Source organism: Harpia harpyja, chromosome 9 (genome assembly GCF_026419915.1).
Source record: "Harpia harpyja isolate bHarHar1 chromosome 9, bHarHar1 primary haplotype, whole genome shotgun sequence".
NCBI lineage: Eukaryota > Metazoa > Chordata > Aves > Accipitriformes > Accipitridae > Harpia > Harpia harpyja.
This window is the reverse complement of record NC_068948.1, coordinates 45,530,833-45,549,755: the sequence shown is the minus strand read 5'-3', so window position 1 is coordinate 45,549,755 and position 18,923 is coordinate 45,530,833. Positions and strand designations below refer to the sequence as shown.

Sequence of the window (18,923 nt, the reverse complement as noted above, 5' to 3'; positions counted from 1 at the left end):
GGACACGGGCCCCGGGTGGGATGAGGGTCCCACCGAGAGGGGGGAGGCGGCAGCGGGAAGGGGGGTGGGCGGCGTGGACTACAACTCCCAGCAGGCACCGCGGCGCGGGCAGGCCGGGCTGGGCGCGCGGGGGGGGCGCAGGGCATGCTGGGAGGTGTAGTCCCAGCCGCCGCCGTTCAAGTGGCGGGCGCCGGGGAGGGGGTCGGGGCCGGGGGGGGGCTCGGGGGCGGCCCCGGGGCGCCGTCGCGGCGGGCGAAGGCGTCGTGGGCGATGTCCAGGTCCCGCAGCACCGCCTGCAGCCGCCCCCCGAGGGCTCCGCCTGCGCTCCCCCCGGCAGGGTCAGCGCCTCGCCCGGCACCGACCCCCCCCGGCACCCACTCGCGATACACCCCCGGCACCCATTCGGGGTACGCCCTCATCACCCACGCCCGGCACCCATCCCTGACACCCACCCGTGCCCCCCCCCCCCATACCACCCCCCCATCCCACTATGTCCCACCCCGTCCCCCCCCATCCCAGCCAGTCCCACCACCCCTCATCCGTCCCCCCCCATCCCACCCTACGCCCCCATGACCCCCACCCCCCCCAACGCCCCACGTACACGGAGGGGGGGGTTGTGTGCGTGGGGATGGGTGCGTGTTTATTGTGGGGGGGGGGTGTATGCGTGTGCAGGGGTGTGCATGTGTGTGCCAGCTGCCCCAGGCAGCACCCCAGGGTGCAGGATCCCCATCACCCCCCCCCTCACCCCCCCAGTAGGGCTGCCCGTACCTGCCTGCCCCGGGCAGGGGGGCTCGGACGCCGTGCTGCCCTCAGCACCCTCGGCCCCCGCCACCCTGCAGGAGAGGGACCCTCAGCACGCTCCCACCCTGCCCACCAGCACCCAGGGTCCCCCGGGACCCCCGTGCCACGGGCCAGCCCCCCCCCCAGCCTCACCGCAACCGGGCCCCCGCTTGCCGCAGGTGCCCGTAGAGGGTCTGCGCCGCCGCCGCGGGGTCCAGGGGGTCACTCCACTCGCCCAGCACCACGGTGCTGTGGGTCCGGCTGCACCCGGGCGCTGCCAACGACAGGCACGGTGGGGGTACCGGGTGACCCCCGCACCCCTTACCCCGGGGGGGGAACCTTCGCCCAGGCTGCCCGCCGGCCTTACCGGTGCAGGCAGGTTGCAGGCAGCAGGTCCAGCGGCCGGCGCGGAAGGTGCCCGGGTGGCAGGTGGGCAACATGGCCTCGTTGGTGCTGCTGGCCTGCCGCACCGCCCAGAGCCACTGCCACAGCTCCTGGGCGCTCTGCGGGGACAGGGAGGGAGGGTGGCATCCCGCTGGGTACCCACGGGCACCCCGCGCTGGGCGCTGTCAGTGGGGAGGAGGAGGAGGGTGGAGGTGGGCACGGGTGATGCCGACGGGGTCCTCGGTAGGGGTGGGCACTGGGGATGGTGGTGGGCACCCGGGCCAGGTGACTGGGAGTGACAGTTTGATGGCAAAGGTGTCCAGGTAGGACCTGGTGAGGAGATGACGCCGCACCACAGGAGCCAGGGTACCCCAGTGACCCCAGTGCAAATAGGGCTGGGACCCCAGTGATGCCAGTACAGACAGGGCTGGTACCCCAGTGACCCCAGTAGAGATATGGCTGGATACCCCACTGATCCCAGCATCCCAGAGCTGGTACCCCAGAGACCCCAGTACAGATATGGCTGGATACCCCACTGATCCCAGTATCCCAGAGCTTGTACCCCAGTAGAGATATGGCTGGATACCCCACTGATCCCAGCATCCCAGAGCTGGTACCCCAGAGACCCCAGTACAGATATGGCTGGATACCCCACTGATCCCAGCATCCCAGAGCTGGTACCCCAGTGACCGTAGTACAGCCAGGATAGGATACCCTGATTTCCCCAGTACAGCCAGGGCCCAGACACCCCCTTGACCCCAGTACAGCCAGGGCTGGGCACCCCAGTGTTCCCAGTCCAGCTGGTGCCTGGATATAGCTGGATTTGGGACCAGGACCATTCCCATTGTCACCATGGGATCCAGGGGTGCCCCACAGCTGGGTGCCGGGGGGGGGGAGCTCCTGGGGCGCTGGGGTGGGGGGTTCCTGGGGTGTCCAGGGAGGGGTGGGGAGCACCCACCTTGCACTGGATGTAAGTGGTGTGGAGCTGCCCAGCACCATCCTGTGCCACGATCTGCATGACGTGGGGGTGCTGGAAGGTGCCCTCGTCCACCCGCTCCACCGCCCGCATCCACGGCACGGGGATGGAGCAGCGCACCTGGGGACCCCCAAAACACCGCAACTCACTGCACCCGCATCCCCTCCCTGGGCACCCGGCGTGGGGTGGGGGGTCACAGGCAGCACCCACCTGCCACTCGGGGGACTTGGAGTAGGTCAGGGCCTCGGTGCTGAGCCAGAAGTACCGCTTCTTGAAGGCGAAGCGGGGCAGCAGGGCAGGCCCCCCCGCCGTGCGGGTGTGCAGGTACCCCTCCTTGATGGTGGCCGGGGGACGGAAAAGTGCCGGCAGCACCGGCTCCTCGCCCGCTGTGGCCGTGGCACAGCCGGGCAGGGAGGCAGCGGCATCACCCCAAGTGCCACCGCTTCCCCCAGCCCCAGGACGCCCGTCCCCAGCCATCCTGGCACCATCCGCATGGCACCAAGCGGGTCCCCCTCCCCGAGGATGCTCCCAGGATGCGGGGGACAGCAGGGATGACGGCACCGCCTGGTATCGGGTGCTGGCACGGCCAGACCCGGCACCAGCAGTGCCCCCACGGTGCCCGGTGTGCCCACTCACCCCCGGCACTCTCCACCGTGACCAGATTGTCCAGGAAAGCTTTGACGCGGGTGACGCTGGGCAGCAGGACGGCGTGCAGCGGGGCCATCCACGGCTCCTTGCCCTGCCCCAGCTGCAGCCCCAGGTTGCCGATGCTCTGCAGCGCCTGCCCCGCGTGGGAAAGGGCTCAGGCTGCCGTACCCCCCTCGGCGTGGGGGCTGCTGGGGGGAGCGACCCCGGGGTTGCTGCTCCCCTGAACCCTGGGGGCTTGGGAATTGGGGAGGAAAGTGGAAAAGCAGAGCAGCTGGGGGGTGGGGGGTGATGGGACCCAACTGCTGTCCCAGGCGGGCTCCTGCGCTGTGTCTGATGCGGGGTGGTGTGGCCCGGTGACGAGCAGGGTTGGCCTCGAGCGGTGTGGGAAGGAGCCAGCCCGTGGCATGTGGCATGGGGGCAGGAATGGCTCTGCCCTCTCCCATTCCCTGGGATTGCCATCCCTCCCCTGGGTCTCCCTGCCTTTCTGGGGTCCCCATCCCTTCCTGGCATCCCCATCCTTTATGGGTCCCCATCTCTTCAGAGGGTCCGCATCCCTCCCTGAAGTCTCTGTCCTTTCTGAGGTCCCTCTCTGGAGTCCCCATCCCTCCTTGAGACGCCTGTCCCTCCCCAGGGTCCGCACACCTCACCAGGGTCCCTGTCCTTCCCCAGGTTCCCTGTCCCTCCCGGGGGTCCCCATCCCTCCCTGGGGTCCCCAACCCTCCCCAGGGTCCTCATCTTTTCCCAAGGGTCTCCATCTCCCCCAGTGGTCTCCAACCCTCCTCAGGGTCCCCATCACTCCCCAAGGTCCCCATGCCTTCCTGGGCTTCCCATCCTTCCCCAAGGGTCTCCATCCCTTCCCAGTGTCCCCATCCCTCCCTAAGGTCCCCATGTCTCCCCAGCATCCCCATCCCTCCCCGGGCTCCCCACACCTTGGCGAGCAGCAGGAGCGTGCGGCCGGTGCGGGGGTCGGCGTGCTGCTCCCGGAGGCTGAAGAGTTTCGGGGTGAGGACGGCGGGAGCAAAGAAGCGGAGGAAGAGAAACCCACTGATGGAGAAGTACCGCACCTCCTGGCCAGGGAAAGGGACAGCTCAGGGCTCAGGCCGGTGGTCCCGGCAGCGTGCGGACCCCCAGCCCCTGCCCTGCCACCTGCCCTACCTCGTGCTGCGCCGAGGGGAACCGCTCCTCCACCCGCCTGCGGAGCTGCTTGAAGGCCACCCTCATGAGGAGGGGACACTTCTCCACCGAGCCCACGATGGCGTCGACGATGTCCCCCAGGTAGCCCTTCAGCAGCTCCAGGCTGCTCTCCCGCACCCGCGCCTCCGACAGGGACCCCTTGAAGGAGATCCTCCTGCGGGAACGCCGCCGGGTCAGGGGGCACCCGATGCTCAGGAATGGGCCACCCCGAGTTGGCCAAAAGCCATCGAGGTGACCCACGGGCTCAGCAGCAATGGGTGACCCCCTCCCACAGGGGACACCGGGATGGGGATGATTTGGGACATGCCAGGCGCCATGTCCCCCCGCCCCAGACGTCCCCCAGCACTCGCCTGCTGCGGCTCAGCTCCATCTTGCCGGGGTCCAGCTCCACATACTTCTTCTCCTCAAAGATGCGGTTCACCACAGGCTTCAGGACCTCGTGCAGGTAGGGCAGCCCCACCACCTGCAAAGGATGGGAAGTCACCATCTTTGTCCCCAAACTGTTCCCAGATGCCCTGCTCAGACACAACTCGGCTCTGTGCCCCGATGCCATCGCGGGAGGGGCGCAGCGGGGACCCCTCCGGTGTCCCCTTCCACGCTCACCTTCATGAACTGCTCCACGGACTTGGAGGCCAGCGAGTTGGATCGGAAGAGGGTGTTGGGGTCCGCTGGAAGACCGCAGAGGTCACGGCGAGGCGGGCACGGGGTGATGCCCCAGCCATCCCTGGTGTGCCCGACCCCGCGGACATGTGGCACCTTTCCTGCCTTCCCCTTGGTGGCCCCACTCTTCTCCCCATAAGGGTCCGGGGGGACCCTGACAACCCACTTTCCTGGCTGAGGGGGGTGCAGGTGGTGCCCCCAGCCCTGGCACTTACTGGTCCTGGCCAGCTCGTGGGTGGTGAGATAGTCTAGGAGGGGCACGGCCAGCCCCTGCCCCAAGAAGATCTTCACCAGCTTGGTGGCCACGTCCTGCCGGCTCTCCCCCGAGGTCACCTCCTCCAGTACGGCCAGGGCCGTGCCATCGGGGGGCTGCGGGGAGGGCAGGGTGGGCATGGCAAGGCCCCCGCGCCGGTCTGGTCCTCGGCCACCCCCGAAAGTCCCCCCAAGCCCCAGCACCCACCTGGCCCAGGCAGAGGATGGGCTCGGTGAGGAGCTGGATGAGGGGCTGGTAGTATGGGGCGGGCAGGACCCTGTCCTCCACCAGCCGCACCGCCAGCCGCAGGGCGCCCAGCTGCCCCCTGCAACGACACGGGAGGGGATCGGCCGGATCCTGCACCCACCGCCCTCCATCACCCCGGTTCCTTCCCGGCCGGGATGGGGGGGGCCACCCTGTGTTGCCCTGGGCATAGCCGCCCTGGGGAGCTGGTCATGCAGGGTGCAGGCAGCTGCCTGGCCCTGCTGCCTGCGCTCTCACCCGTGGTCCTTGGTGGTGCTGGGGAAAGGCAGGAGCTGGAACCAGCCCTTGGTGGGGTCTGTGCGGATGGTGTCCAGGGAAAACTCGACCTGGGGGGGGCCAGAGGCAGGGTCTGAGGCGGGGGGCATGCACCAGCACCCCGTGCTGCACCCTGCTTCTCCACCAGCGGGGACCCCTCCTCGGGGGAGAACCCAGGACACACAGGGAGTCTGGATGTGGCACTGCCCCTGGCTCAGCGGGTGCACGTACCCCTGTGCCCATCCCCGCGGGTGCTGACCTGTGGTCACCTGAACCCCAAGCACGGGGAGACAACGGGGGTGCAGAAGTGCCCCCCAGGCCCCTGCCCCATGCCATTGTGCCCGGAGCTCCTCACCCGTCCCAAGAAGTCGTTCTTGCCCACGATGTCCCAGTCCCACACCTCCACGCTCAGCACGGCCTCCCCCGGCTCGCCCTCCGCCACCTCGAACTCCAGCACCTCGTCCCAGCGTGGAAAACGGGTTTTCTTAATCACCTGCCGGGGACGGGGACCGGTGGCCGTGGGGGTCGAGGTGCCCGAGCCTCTGGGTCCCAGCACCCAGCACCCTGACTCACGGCCGTCTCCAACGTGTGCCCGCAGCACGACACCCGGGCGAAGGGGTCCGAGGTGCCCGAGAGGTCCCGGGGGGCCAGGTCCCTGTGGGGAGGTGGGGGTCAGTGGGGGGGTGCAGTGGGCAGGGAGCCCATCCCCGCCAGCATGGTCCCTGCACCCCCACGTCCCCCCTTTTCCCCCAGCTCTCCTGGGCACATCAGGCACCCATGGGGCAACCAGAAGGTGCGGGGCGGGGGGGATGCTGGTGAGAGTGGGTCCCCATTCCCCAGCGCTCCTGCTCCGAATCCCTTCCTCCTCCAGTCCCTGGGGGCCAAATGGCACAGCGGGGGGGGGGGGGGGCTCTGCTGTCCCTCCTGGCTGTCCCCATGGCCATCCCGTTGCCTTGGTACCCGCTTCGGTTGCCGTGGCAGCGGGATGCTGCCTCCAGCAGCCCGCCGTCTGGCAGCCGCATGTGTGGGCACACGCACGCACACATGCAGACACACATGCAGACACACATGCACACGCACACCAGAGCAAAGCAGAGGGGCAGCCTGGGGCGTGCCTCAGTTTCCCCCAATTTCGAAGCCAAAGGGGAGAAACCTGGCAGGAGAGCCAGGATGGGGATCGTCCCCAGGTACCCCGTGGCCCTCTGGGCCACCCAGCTCTGCCCCTTGTCCCCCTGTCCCCGTCCCCGAGCGGGGCTGGCAGTGTCCAAGGCAGCTCATTCCCCACTGAGACCCCACGGCATCGTGACACGTGGGTCGGCATCATCGATGTCCCCAAGCAGGACAGAGCGAGGACCCTTCTTGGTGCCGAGAGGGGAGGACGAGCCCCGTGCCACTGCTGTCCCCATCACCTCCCCTCGTCCCACCGCCCAGACCCCACCAGCCAAAAATAAGACCCTGGGGGTGGCTGTGCCAGCCCTCCCCCCCCCACCTGGCCTCGATGAGGTGGCAGCGCAGCACCCGTGGGTGGCCCTGCTCGGGGACCTGCAGCTCCAGGTGGATCTCGCCCTGCACCTCCTCGTCCGGGTCCACGGGCGCCAGGCTGAGCCAGCTGTCAACGCCTGCCGAGGGGGACGGGGTGGGCGCCCCGTGGTGCCAGGATGGGTCCCACTGCCCCCTCCCCAGCCCCGCGCCGTGCCCCCCACTCACCCCGCGGCTCAGCCGAGATCTGCCGGCGGCTGAGCGAGACCTTGCCGATAACGTCATCCTGCCTGCGAGGGCAGAGACATGGCAGGCGCTGAGGCCACCGACGGGGACGTGCCACCCCTCGGGGGGCTCCCCAGTGCCCACCCGTGCCCCCCTTGTCCCCCCTACCCGATGGTGTCTTCATCCAGCACGTAGACGGCGAGGCTGCGGAAGCCGCGGGGCAGGCGCAGGGTGTACTCCTCACCCCAAAAAGGGTTCAGGCTCTTCCACACCGTGGCCGTCCTGCCGGTGATGGGAGAGGTGGCTGCACCCCCAGGGGAGAGCACCCATCCCCGCGCGTCCCCTCCCCGGGGTGGCACGGTGTCCCCCGTACCTGGCCACCACCTCGTTGTCCACCTTGACCACGCAGTAGGGATCGCTGGAGCCGGACCTGGGCAGGGGGGTGTGGGTGCGTGGGGTCAGCCCCCCCACCTGGGGGTCCCACCCGTCCTTGGGGGCTGCTACTGGGGGGGCTCAGGGTGCCGGATCTGAGCATCACTTCAAGCCCCGCCGGCGAAGCACCAACCTCCGGGGGGTGAGATGAGTTGTCCGGTCTCAGCCCAGCCCCGTAGCTGACATCGGCACGGGGACACCTTTTCCCAGCCCCCACCGCAGGCCACCCTGAGCCATCGCCCTGTGTCCCCATGCCCCCCCCCCGTGGGTACCCGTGTGTCTCCAGCAGCACAGCCGAGCCTGCCTGAGGTTCTGTGGCAAACCACAGTGTCAGGGTGACACCGGCCTGGCCCAGGGCCCATCCCCGGCTTAACCCCTTCCGTGGGGGAGGACGGGATGGAGGGGATGAGGGCTGGATCCAGGGGTCTTCCACCCGGTCCCTGCAAAGCCCCTTCCCCGCTCATTTATGGCAGCCGGACCAGCACGGAGGGATGCCAGCCCCGGGGTGGCGTGCCGGGGGCGATGCTGGAGCCCCGAATCCCCAGCTGCTGGAGGCAGGGGATGACGAGACGTGCTTCAGCAAGGAGCCAGACCCCAAGTGGGGCGAGGGAGGTGACCCCAACCTCCGTCCCAGCCGCGGGCTGGGGGACAGACGGGATGGTCCCGGCTGCGGGCTCAGCGGGCGATGTTGCGTGCCGGCTAACGAACGGCGTTGTTAATCCCCAGGGGTATCTCAATGCCTCCCACGGCCTGGCAGGCCTGGCGGGGACACCTCGGCAGCGCACTGTGGGGTTGACAGCTCCCGTCCCCCTCGAGAGCCCGGACGGGAGCGGGTCACCCCAGACCCTCCGCAGCCCCGGGACGGCCCCAAGCTGGGTTTGGGGGGGGCTGGGAGCGGCACTGGGCGCCTCATCCCTGTCCTGGTGGGTCTGGATCACCCCACGGTGCCCAGACCCCCCGAGCGAGGCACCTCGCACAGCACCAAGACCCCCGTCAGGTGGGGAAACTGAGGCAGGGAGGTCCCGCTGCCCACAGCCGTTCCCGGCTGCCCAGCCCTGGGAGCGGCCGGCACTGCCAGGCTGGCACATCCGGAGGAGCCCGGGGCTGCCAGCTTTGCGGAGGCATATCCGTGGGGCAGGAGCGGGCAGGGGGTCTTCCCACTCCCCCCCTCACTTAGCCCCCCACCCCAAGGGCACGGATGCCCAGCAGGTATGTGGGGGTGCCCCCCCCCCCAGTGCTACCCACAGCCTTGGGGGGATACCCTGTGCCCACCCTGCTGGGGGGCAGCAAAGGGATGCTTAAGGGGTTGGGGGGCTCATACACCTCTGGGGGGGGGGGGCTGGCAGTCCCCTGCCACCCCCAGACCCCCCCTTTGCAGCAATGGGTCCCTGCTAGCATGGGTGCAAGCAGGCACCCCCAAAACCGCACAGAGAGCAGAGCACCCAGGGTTCCCACCAACCCCCCCGCCACATCTCCCAGGGTGGGGGTCCAGGGGAAATTGGGGGACCGAGAGCCCCCCCCGAGCCACTCACACATCCTTGGCGGGCAGGTCCTTCCCCTCCACCACCCGGCAGTGCAGCGAGGCGGTTTTGGCCATGCCGGTGAACTTCGGGTTGGGCACCTAGAAGTCCACGGGGGGCTGCGATGGGTGCCCCCGAGATGCCCCTAGCCCCCCCCCCCCCGCCCCACCGCCGGTGAGGCTGCCAGCACCGTCCTCCTCCTCCTCCTCCTCGCCCGCTTCTCGCTGTCGCTTCTTCCTTTTTCCTCTTCTCGATTGTTTTTCTCGCCGCTTCGTTCCCCACCTGCGCCGGAGCAGCGGGCGAGAGCAAGCGAGCCGGAGCGCGCGGGCACGCGGCGGCGGGCGAGCTTGGGTGGGCTGGCCTCGTGCCCACCGGCCCACCGGCACCAGGCTGGTAGCCACAGGGAATTCACTGTGGGGGTCCCCCCCTCTGCGGACCACTGACAGCCAGCGTGGGGAAAGTCATCGTCCGTCCCCCCCACCCCGGCCCCGTTTCTAGCGATGGGGAAACTGAGGCACAGGACCATTGCAGAGCGCTGGCCCCTTGGGGGGGGGGGGCAACTTGTAGCCCGTCACAGCCGAGTGGCACAAGGGACTGTCCCCAGGCTGGGGGGGCTCTGCTTGTACCCCAAAGTGGCCGTGGGTACCGTGGGGAGCCTGGGGTGAGCATCGGCCTCGGGGTGGGTGGGGGGGGCAGTGGAAGAAGCAGGCTGCTTGGGGGGCTGCTGGCACAGAGGTACCAGAGACACCCATGGGACCTTGCCCCCCACCCCTGGGTGCCCCCCACCCCTGGGTGCCCCCCGCCCTTGCAAGGGACGCGCTGAGCCAGACCGGGGAGGCTCCAGCAGATCCCAGCGTGCCTGCGGGTGCAGCTCCCCGGATCCCCGGGGGGGATAGAGGGGGACGAGATGGGGGGGGGTCCCCTATGTCTCTGCTGCCCTGTTGGTGTGTGGGCCCCCCCCCCCCCGCCACCAGGCATAGCGGGGGGCATTGGGGGGGGCTGGAGGGATGGCCAATTCGGGGGGGTGCGGGGGTGGGCTGGCCAGATGTCTCCTGCAGTGACTCACGGGAGGTATTGCCAGGGCGAGCGTCACCCAGTGGGTGCGGGGTCCTTGGGGGGGTGTCACTGTGTGGGTGCTGGGTCTTGGGGGGGGGGTGTCACTGCCATGGGGGTGTCACCGTGTGGGTGGTGGGTCCCTGAGGGGGGTCACTGGTGGGGGGGGTCACTGCCAGGGGAGTGTCACTGTGTGGGTGGTGGGTCTTGGGGGGGGTGTCACTGCCATGGGGGTGTCACCGTGTGGGTGCTGGGTCACTTTGGGGGGGGTCACTACCGGGGGGGGGGGGTGTCTCACTGTGTGGGTGCTGGATCCTAGTGGGGTCACTGCCGGGGGGGTGTCACCGTGTGGGTGGTGGGTCACTTTGGGGGGGGTCACTACCGGGGGGGGGGGTGTCTCACTGTGTGGGTGCTGGATCCTAGTGGGGTCACTGCCGGGGGGGTGTCACCGTGTGGGTGCTGGGTCCCTTGGGGGGGGTCACTACCAGGGGGGTGTCACTGTGTGGGTGCTGGGTCCTTGGGGTTCCACTGCGAGGGGGGTCTCACGGTGTGGGTGCTGGGTCCTGGGGGAGCCACTGGTGGGGTGGCTGTCACCGTGTGGGTGCCGGGTCCTTGGGGGGGGGGGGTCACTGCCGGGGGGGTGTCACCGTGTGGGTGCCGGGTCCCTGGGGGGGGGGGGGGTCACAACCAGGGGGGTGTCCCCGCGTGGGTGCCGCGTCCGGGGGTGCCCACGCTGGACCGAGGGACGGCGGGTGCTGCCGCCAGCCCCACAGCAGCGGCGGGGAAGGACGGACACGGCGTGGGGGGGGGGGGCCCGAGGCGTGTGTGTCCCCCCCCCCCCAGCGGAGGCCGGGGCACGGCTCGGCGCTTTGTTTGCCCAGGCCCAAGCCGCGGCCGGGGCGGTGCCGCCGGAGGAGGAGGAGGAGGAGGAAGGCGGAGGAAGGAGGAGGCAGCGGGGCTCCCCTCACCGCGCCGCCGCCGCCGCCCTGGGCCTGGGCCTGGGCCGCCGCAGGCCCGGCGGGGCCTTGCCGTGGCCGGGCCGGAGGCCGCCATGAAGCCGAGCGGAGGTGAGGCGGGGGCGGCGAGCGGGCGGGCGGGCGGCCGGGGCCGCCTCGCTGCGGGTCGGGGAAGCGGGTAAACCCCCCCCCCCCCCCCAAAAAAAAACAAAAAATCCCCCCCCGGGGAGGGCGGGAGGAGCGGGGTGAGTGAGGCCCGGGCCAGGGGGGGGTAACGTGGCCGTCCCGCCGCCCAGAGGAGCCGGTGCTGCTGGCGGAGCTGAAGCCGGGCCGTCCCCAGCGCTACGACTGGAAATCCAGCTGCGAGACGTGGAGCGTGGCCTTCTCCCCCGACGGTGCCTGGTTCGCCTGGTCGCAGGGACATTGCGTGGTCAAGCTGATCCCCTGGCCCCTGGAGGAGGCCGAGCTGTGAGTATTTTTTTTGGGGGGGGGGGGGGGGGGGGCTGGATGGATTGGGGGTACACGGAGGACCCCCTCACCCCGGGGGGGGGGAGTTAAACGTGCATCCCTCCTTTCTCCCAGCAGCTGCAAAACCTCGGAGCGCAAGAGCCGCGGCAGCAAAGCGGAGGCGAGGAGCCGAGGGGCGGCCAAGGAGAAGACGCTGGAGTGCGGGCAGATCGTGTGGGGCCTGGCCTTCAGCGCCTGGCCTCCGGCGGCCGAGGGGGGGGAGACGGAGCCTGCCTGCGCCGTGGGTCTTCCCTGCCTGATCCTGGCCACCGGGCTCAACGACGGGCAGATCAAGGTCTGGGAGGTGCAGACAGGTGAGCGGCCCTCGCCCGCTGTCGTGGCTTCAGGCTGGTTTCTCTCCCTTTGCTCCCCCTCGGAAGGGGGATCCCGTCTCCATCCTGCCCCAAATGCTTCCCAGGGGTGAGCCCTGTCCCGAGCGGGGCTGCCTGCGCATGAGGGGCACCGCCTCGTTCCCAGGGCGCCGAGCACAGCCACTCTTTCTCCGCAGGACACCTCCTCTTCAGCCTCTTGGGGCACCAGGATGTTGTCAGAGACCTGAGCTTCGCTCCCAACGGAAGCCTCATCCTTGTGTCGGCCTCGCGGGACAAGACCTTGCGCGTCTGGGACCTGAGCAGAGATGGTAGGAGCACGCGGGGATGTCCCCGGTGCTAGGTCGTCCCTGGCTGAGGCTGGGCTCTGCTGTGGGAGAGAGGGGGGAGAAACCCACACCGGTAGGGGAGGTGGTGGGAGAGGATCTTCGGGACAGTATTCAAGGCAGAAGCGGGGAGTCCTGCGACATGGAGCAGAGCCATCCCCTTCCAGGTGGGGCCTGGGAGGTGCAGGAGGGGGTTGCAAGTAGACAAGAGCTTGAGATCTGCCGTGGGGAACCCCCCAGCCCCATGTGCTCCATTTCTCGGGAAAGGGAGGGGAGAGCGGGGCCAAGGCCAGCGCTGCCTCTCCCCCTTCCCTCTCGTGACTCGCATGTCTGCCATCCCCAGGGCGGCAGGTCCAGGTGCTGTCGGGCCACGTGCAGTGGGTCTACTGCTGCTCCATCTCCCCAGACTGCAGCATGCTCTGCTCCGCTGCCGGAGAGAAGTCGGTGAGTCCTGCAGGATGGGAGCCATCCTGTGTCCCGCTGAATCCAGCGCTCCCCTCAGCCCTCCGTGTCCCCCCCCATGCGAGAAGCATCCCTATGAGAAGGGGCCTGGCCAGAGCCACCCTCGTTCCTCAGCCGTTCTGCTTCCGCATGGAGGAGCTGGCACCAGAGCCCAAGGGGGAGATGCTTCTCCGCTCCCACCCTGGGGATGCTCCCAGCCTCAGCCCTTCCCCGTGTCCTGCAGGCGCTGCTGTGGAGCATGCGGTCCTACACCCTCATCCGGAGGCTGGAGGGGCACCAGAGCAGCGTGGTGTCGTGCGACTTCTCGCCGGACTCGGCGCTCCTCGTCACCGCCTCCTACGATGCCTGCGTCATCATGTGGGACCCCTACACCGGGGAGCAGCTGAGGACGCTTCGGTATGGAGCCAGGGGGCCGGTGCGGGACCGTGGAAGGGGGACAGAGCAATGCTGTGGGGGTTTGCTGGGGCTGAGTGTGGCCTTCCCTTCTAGGTGGGCACAGCCAGCAGCTCTCCGCTCTCTCCAGCGGCTGAAGGGGAGCTCTGACTTACCGGGTTTGGCCCCTCTGTCAGCCCTGGAGCACTGGGTATGGGGCTTACGGCAGCCTGGGGCTGACGCTGGGCTTTTTCTCCCCACCCGCAGCCACGTCCCCCTGCACTCGGCGCTGGACTACAGCAGCGAAGTCCACAGCAGCGAAGTCCACACCAGCTCCCTGCGCTCGGTCTGCTTCTCCCCTGAGGGCCTCTACCTGGCCACGGTGGCGGACGACAGGTGAGTGAACCCCTTTGGGGACCTCCAGTGACAAGAGGGTCCCAGGAGGACACCACCAAAACGAACCAGGAGCTCAGGACGTGCCAGTGGGGAGCAGACCTCGCATGCCAGGTCCCCACCAGTGCCCGGCGTAAGGGGAAAGGGCAGGCTGCCTGGGACACCGCGGCTTGGCTGTGGCAAGGGCTAACAAGGTCAGGGCCCTGTCGTCCCTCTGAGCGATGAGCCGGGGCCTGCGTCCTCCTGCGTGCTGTGCTGCCCTCACTGTGCCCCTCAGCACAGTCACTAGCTCTGTCTGCATCCAGCTCAGCTCTACAGGGGACAGTGCCTCCCGCTTTGCTGCCGTGTTGTGACACTCCTGGGATGCTCTAAGCCCATGGGAAGAAAATCCTACTCCAGAGTTTGCATGCATTCAGGTGAACCCAGAGGCTTTATTTTAGCTGCAGGGGCTGCGTGGATGTGGGCCTGGCATCGTGTCCCCTCCCTTTCTCCTTAGGCTCCTGAGGATCTGGGCGTTGGAGCTGCGGTCTCCGGTCGCGTTTGCTCCCATGACCAACGGCCTGTGCTGCATGTATTTTCCACACGGCGGTTTCATTGCCACAGGGTGCGTATGCAGGAAAGCAGAGCGGAGAAACGCAGGCTGCTTCCTCCTCCTGCAGCTCTGGGTCTGCTCAGCAAATTCTGGGCTTCCCTGAGGGTACAGGCTGGTTTCCTGGGCTGGGGAACACGTGGTTGCTGCGAGCTGAGGGTATTTGGGGGTGATTGAGCTTTCTAGGGTCTCTCTGCCCTGTGCTCACGGCTCGTTTGGGTCTCGTTGCAGGACCAGAGATGGCCACGTCCAATTCTGGACCGCTCCAAGGGTCCTCTCGTCACTGAAGCACTTGTGTCGCAAAGCTCTGCGCACCTTTCTGACGACATACCAGGTCCTCGCGCTCCCCATTCCCAGGAAGCTGAAGGAATTCCTTACTTACCGGACCTTTTAAGGCAGCGCGGAAAGTAGAGGCACAGAAGCGAGAGCACTCTGCCTGGCGGCGGGGCTCAGCCTGGGTTAGAGGAGGCACTGCAGCAACGACGTCTCGCTGATTCATGAGCCGTGGGGCAGGAGGATTGCTACTCCCCTCGTTTTGGGGCTGTGTCTGTGAACATGGAGGGATTTTTCGGTATAATAATACTAGAACCCAGAAAAATGCATGCAGAGGGCAAGGGGCACAGCTGTGGTCGCCCCGCAGGGGACACGGGTCTCCCTGTCCCCCTGCTATCTGCAAGTTTTGGGTCAGGTGCTTTTGCCTCCAAGTGCAATGTTGTGGGTTGAAGGTCAGCAGCCGCAGTCTGAGCGGAGCTTTTGTCATTTGTACGAATACGGGGCTACAACCGGCCCTGACAAAACTGACCCTCACCGGGACTGGCTCGTACTGTACCTTAGTTCCCAGAGGTGTGCACGCTCTGCCGCTCTCCTGGTCTGGGCACGAGCTGGATAAACCCGAGCAGGTCTCTGTGGACTAGACGACAGCGATGACAGAATAAAAAATTATTCCTCACGTCTTTCCTCTTGGCTCGTAGAGGTGACCTGGGGATACCTGGCAGGGCAGGCTCCAGTGGGCTGGGGCCCAAGGCCTCCAGGCCTCCTGCCGCGGCAGCAGCGAGTGCTCACTTGGCTCTGAAGCACAGGAGACCAGTAAGCGTTCAGCGGTGGGTGCTGGGGAGGATCTGTCCACCGTGAAGGTGGGACACGGGGCTTCATGCAGACCCCAGCTCCCATTCCTCTGTTGCTTCTCCCCGCTGGAGCTCTGCACTTGAGCAGCCTGAGGTCCAGATGTGCTGTGCATGAAGCAGTCTCGTGTGCTTGTCTCCCTCCAACTTAGCTGGTGTCTGGAGTGACGGCACGTGCTTTGAGTCCCCTGCATGCTAGAGAGCTCGGTCTGTGCACGAGCCCGAGGCTGCGACCCCGGCCGATGGGGAAGCCGGGGAATGTCTCCTCTAAACTGCTCCCCAGGATGTTTTCCCTTGCGAGCGGCTGAACACAGAAAGCTGGCGTTTCCCTAACCCGTACGGCTGTGACCCACAACTACGTTCCCTCTCGTAACGGACGTCACTGCAAGAACTTGCAGCGCGTGGCTGACCCGCTCGGCTGCACAAGCAACAGGCTGGCACAAGCCACGTGTGAGTACCCGGGGCAGCTGTGCCCCGCAAGGAACGGAGGTTTTGCAAGCTGGTTTTCAGCCTGTGTGGGTGCGATGCCTTTGCAATGGGGCAGGGGGTGAGCCTCGACCACCTCCCTTCGGTCCTTGCTGTGCAGGAGGAAAAAGAAAAGACAAGTGCAACCTGCTGGGCTTTAGAGGCTTCTGTATTTCCCGCTGAAGCTCAGAAATAACACTGTCCGACCCTCTCGCCCCTGCTGCGGGCTCAAGGCTTGCGAAAAGGAAACAGAAAGCTGCAGGGAGCAGCTCCGGGCGTGGGGCTGACGGTCCCTTCCAGCTTCTGCGAGATCCGGCGTTGCAAGCGAGGATCCACCCAGCAGGACTCAGGCTTCGGCCACGATCAGGTCCCTGGTGACTTGGAAAGCCGCGATGAGGGAGCTCAGCTGAATCTTTTCACTGGTCCCAGCAGCCAGCCGGTACCTGGAGCAGGGGGCAAGGGCAGGTTCGGGTGTTTACACCAGCGTCTGCGTCCCGACAGTGCAACGGCCCTGGCCAGGATGGATGCGCAGGGGCCGCGGGCATCTGCCAGCGATGCCCACCGGCTGCCAGGACCCGGCACAGTGCAATAGCGGTGACCCCCGTGGGGTGGGCACGCTGGCAGCCCCCCCAGCCGGGGTGTTTTGGGGCACTGGGCGGGGGTGAGCAGACACTTACTCGATGTCTGCCATTTTGATCAGCAGCTGGATGCGGATCGAGGGTGGGAAATCAACTGTGGAGAGAAGGAGACGGTGTGCGTCAGTGCGGGCTGGGGGGGGGGGGCGACGGTTGGCCTTCCCAGGGTCAGCCGGGAGCCGGCGCCGCAAGCCCCTACCTCTGTGCACAAAGAGGTGGATCTCGGTGAGGATGTCCTGCAGGGCCAAGCCCTTCAGCGTCTTCAGCTCCGTGATTTCTGAGACGAGAGCGAGTGAAGGGCTTTCTTCCAGGCCTTTCCCTGCAAGATCCCACTCCTCATCCCCGCGACAACCCCGAGGACCCTCCCCAGCGAGCAGCACCCACCCCAGCCGGAGCAGGAGGTCACAGGATGGGAAGCCCCGGCAAAGAGGAGGATTTATAGCAGCGGGGATTACACCCCAGGGCCAGCGGAGGGAAAAGGATACTGCGATAGGCGGTGGAAAAGTCCTGGTTCAGCATCCAGTCGAGGATGTTGGCGATGTCAGACTTGAGGGGGTGGCCCGTGCAGGTGTAGACGTTCTCCTCTGTCACTTTCCCGAAGGCCATGGTGGTGCTCTGAGGAAGAGGAGGGTGGAGGAGGGATGAAGAGCTCAGCCCTTCCTCCACCAAACCCTCCAGGACCGCTGCTGGCTTACACGAGGGGAGAGCGGTCGCGGCCCGGGTCCGTACCTGCAAGATATTGAGGGCTCTGCGCATGTCACCGCTGGAGAGGGTCACCAGAGCCTTCATCCCATCCTCGGTCACGTCCACCCTGGAAAACAAGACCTGGGGCTGCCGAGGGAGGCAGCGCTGCCGGAGGGAAAGACAACCGTGGAAAACCAAGCCCCGCTGCTCCTCCTCCTGTAGGGGAATGGGGAAAAAGGGGGCACGGAGGATGCTGCGGAGCCCCCCCCGGTCCCGCGCCGCCCCCGGCTCACCCCTCCTCCTGTATGACGTGCCGCAGCCGGGGCACCATCAGCTCCGGGGTGAGGGGGCCGAAGCGGAATCGCGTGCAGCGGGACTGCAGGGCGGGGATGATCTTGGAGAGGTAGTTGCAGATGAGGCAAAAGCGGGTGTTTTCGGTGAACTTCTCGATCACTGCAAAGGGGAGGGAGGAGAGGCTGGTCCTCGTCTGCTGCCTCGTACAGGCTCCTGCCCCGCGCCGGACTGGGAAAGGCTGAAGGGGTGCAAGCGGCGTGGGGTCCCCAGCGCCCCTCACCTCGCCTCAGGGCGTTCTGAGCATCCTGGGTCATGGCGTCGGCTTCATCCAGGATGACGAGCTTGAAGCCTTTCCTTAAAAAGGGAGAAGAAAGGGGGTGGCTTTGGTCCCGGCTGCTGGGTTGGTGCTGGAGAGGGGGAAGCGGGGGACGCTTATTCCCAGCCTGACCCCCATGAATGCTCCCAGGGAGCCCTCCTTTCCCCTCCAGACCAGCATCTTTATCACTCATCCTTACCACCCTCATCCTCCCTGCTTGGAGGGCACCCCTGACTCCTTCCCATCCGCTCCGGCACGCTTCCCACCCCAGAAGCTCCCCCCAACCCACCACCCAAGCCGAGTGCTGGGGCAGGCCGTGTCAGCGGGGGGGGGGGGGGTTTGTGACAAAGGGACGGGGAGTTTTGGGAAGTGCAGACCTGCCACTTACTTAAAGATGGTCCTGGTGCTGGCGAAGCTCAGGATGGGCCCTCGGACGATGTCGATCCCCCGGTCGTCGGAGGCGTTGAGCTGGAGGGAGATGGCGTGGATCCGCATCCTTGCCTGAGGATGCACCCAGGGGCGGGGGGGGACCCAACCATCACCCATCCCACCCCATTCCCACTTACCTCCAGCACCATGGAGCCAAACTCCCGCTCCCGGTAGAGCTGCTTGGCGCAGGCGAGGATGGTCGAGGTCTTACCGGTACCGGGAGGACCGTAGAGGAGAAGATGCGGGAGCCGATCCTCGCTGATGAACCGCTGCACTGGAGAAGGGATAACGGGCTTGGGGGGGGGGGGGGGATACCCGGTACCCCCCGGTAGTGTTGTGGCGGGGGGGGGGGGGATGAGATGGGGGGGTTACTTACCGGTGCTGAGGATATCCCCGTGAGACACCAGCTCGGACAGCGTCTGCGGCCGGTACTTCTCCACCCTGCACCGGAGAGAGCGCACCGCGGCGGGGGGGGGGTCAGGTCGGGACAGCGCCCGCCGCTCCCCCCCCCCCGGCCCCGCTCCGTTCCCGGTTGTACCACGGCAGATTCCCGCCACCGGCCCGCGCCATCTTCCGCCGCCTCGCGAGATCGTGGGGACGGGGCGGAGCGGGGCGGGGGGGGCGGCCGTACGGCCGCCCCCCCCGCCCCGCTCCGCCCCGTCCCGACGCATTGGTGGTGGTTAGCGAAGCGAGGCGGTGCTTGTACTGGGGGGGGGGGAGGACTGCGGGGCTGGGGAGGGCTGGAGCTGAGCTGGGGGGGTGTGCTTGGGGGGGGCACAGCGCTGGGAGGTGCTAAATTGTCGTTGCGGGCACGGTTTTGGGGAGAGCGCGGCGCTGGGCATTGCTAAAGTGAAGTTGCGGGGATGGTTTTGGGGAGAGCGTGGCACTGGGAGTTGCTAAAGCAAGGCTGCGGGCGTGCTTT

General features: G+C 67.5%; 3 protein-coding genes across 9 annotated transcripts; 1 reads left to right on the top strand and 2 right to left on the bottom strand.

Moving 5' to 3' along the window:
- Positions 1 to 78: 78 nt before the first annotated feature.
- On the bottom strand, positions 79 to 11,176 carry LOC128146552 (rasGAP-activating-like protein 1). Its single transcript, XM_052797983.1, is given in 26 exon segments — positions 79 to 206; positions 209 to 319; positions 769 to 833; positions 934 to 1,054; positions 1,148 to 1,283; positions 2,123 to 2,260; positions 2,351 to 2,526; positions 2,777 to 2,921; positions 3,718 to 3,855; positions 3,944 to 4,136; positions 4,333 to 4,445; positions 4,586 to 4,650; positions 4,858 to 5,011; positions 5,103 to 5,220; positions 5,397 to 5,485; positions 5,770 to 5,907; positions 5,988 to 6,069; positions 6,904 to 7,033; positions 7,122 to 7,183; positions 7,287 to 7,400; positions 7,492 to 7,621; positions 8,505 to 8,661; positions 8,823 to 8,826; positions 9,083 to 9,171; positions 9,261 to 9,460; positions 11,092 to 11,176. Coding segments are annotated over 26 exon segments (3,081 nt in total).
- WSB2 (WD repeat and SOCS box containing 2) lies at positions 11,055 to 15,006 on the top strand. Of its 4 annotated transcripts, none has more exons than XR_008236754.1 (9): positions 11,055 to 11,190; positions 11,376 to 11,547; positions 11,662 to 11,900; positions 12,095 to 12,226; positions 12,585 to 12,685; positions 12,927 to 13,099; positions 13,343 to 13,471; positions 13,774 to 14,072; positions 14,289 to 14,384. XR_008236754.1 is itself a non-coding variant. In XM_052797731.1 (9 exons), the coding sequence occupies exons 1-9, from the start codon at positions 11,175 to 11,177 to the stop codon at positions 14,449 to 14,451; spliced, it is 1,230 nt and encodes a 409-aa protein (XP_052653691.1). In that variant the 5' UTR covers positions 11,055 to 11,174; the 3' UTR covers positions 14,452 to 15,006. The 4 variants fall into 4 exon arrangements, 3 of the variants coding, with proteins under 3 accessions (XP_052653691.1, XP_052653690.1, XP_052653692.1); XM_052797731.1 differs by having other exon boundaries at positions 11,665 to 11,900; positions 13,965 to 14,072; positions 14,289 to 15,006; XM_052797730.1 differs by having other exon boundaries at positions 13,965 to 14,072; positions 14,289 to 15,006.
- Positions 15,007 to 15,794: 788 nt separating this feature from the next.
- RFC5 (replication factor C subunit 5) lies at positions 15,795 to 18,613 on the bottom strand. 4 transcript variants are annotated; one of them, XM_052798039.1, is made up of 11 exons: positions 18,540 to 18,613; positions 18,378 to 18,442; positions 18,139 to 18,275; positions 17,961 to 18,040; positions 17,537 to 17,610; positions 17,256 to 17,415; positions 17,008 to 17,089; positions 16,764 to 16,893; positions 16,478 to 16,555; positions 16,321 to 16,375; positions 15,795 to 16,086 (listed from the first exon to the last, which is right to left on the bottom strand). In XM_052798039.1, the coding sequence occupies exons 1-11, from the start codon at positions 18,569 to 18,571 to the stop codon at positions 15,990 to 15,992; spliced, it is 990 nt and encodes a 329-aa protein (XP_052653999.1). In that variant the 5' UTR covers positions 18,572 to 18,613; the 3' UTR covers positions 15,795 to 15,989. The 4 variants fall into 4 exon arrangements, with proteins under 4 accessions (XP_052653999.1, XP_052654001.1, XP_052654000.1 ...); XM_052798041.1 differs by having other exon boundaries at positions 18,139 to 18,270; positions 18,540 to 18,586; XM_052798040.1 differs by having other exon boundaries at positions 18,139 to 18,294; positions 18,540 to 18,561.
- Positions 18,614 to 18,923: the final 310 nt, after the last annotated feature.

What these genes read in the sequence shown, in the direction of transcription:
- WSB2 (XM_052797730.1), top strand. An exon ending in CCCCTGGAGGAGGCCGAGCT is followed by an intron (nt 11,548 to 11,661) that starts GTGAGTATTTTT and finishes CCTTTCTCCCAG; the next exon opens with CAGCTGCAAAACCTCGGAGC. An exon ending in GCCACGGTGGCGGACGACAG is followed by an intron (nt 13,472 to 13,964) that starts GTGAGTGAACCC and finishes CTTTCTCCTTAG; the next exon opens with GCTCCTGAGGATCTGGGCGT.
- RFC5 (XM_052798038.1), bottom strand. Translation starts at nt 18,571, where the DNA reads ATGGCGCGGGCCGGTGGCGGGAATCTGCCGTG. An exon ending in TCAGAACGCCCTGAGGCGAG is followed by an intron (nt 17,416 to 17,536) that starts GTGAGGGGCGCT and finishes TCCCCTTTGCAG; the next exon opens with TGATCGAGAAGTTCACCGAA. An exon ending in CTTTTCCACCGCCTATCGCA is followed by an intron (nt 16,556 to 16,763) that starts GTATCCTTTTCC and finishes CTCTCGTCTCAG; the next exon opens with AAATCACGGAGCTGAAGACG.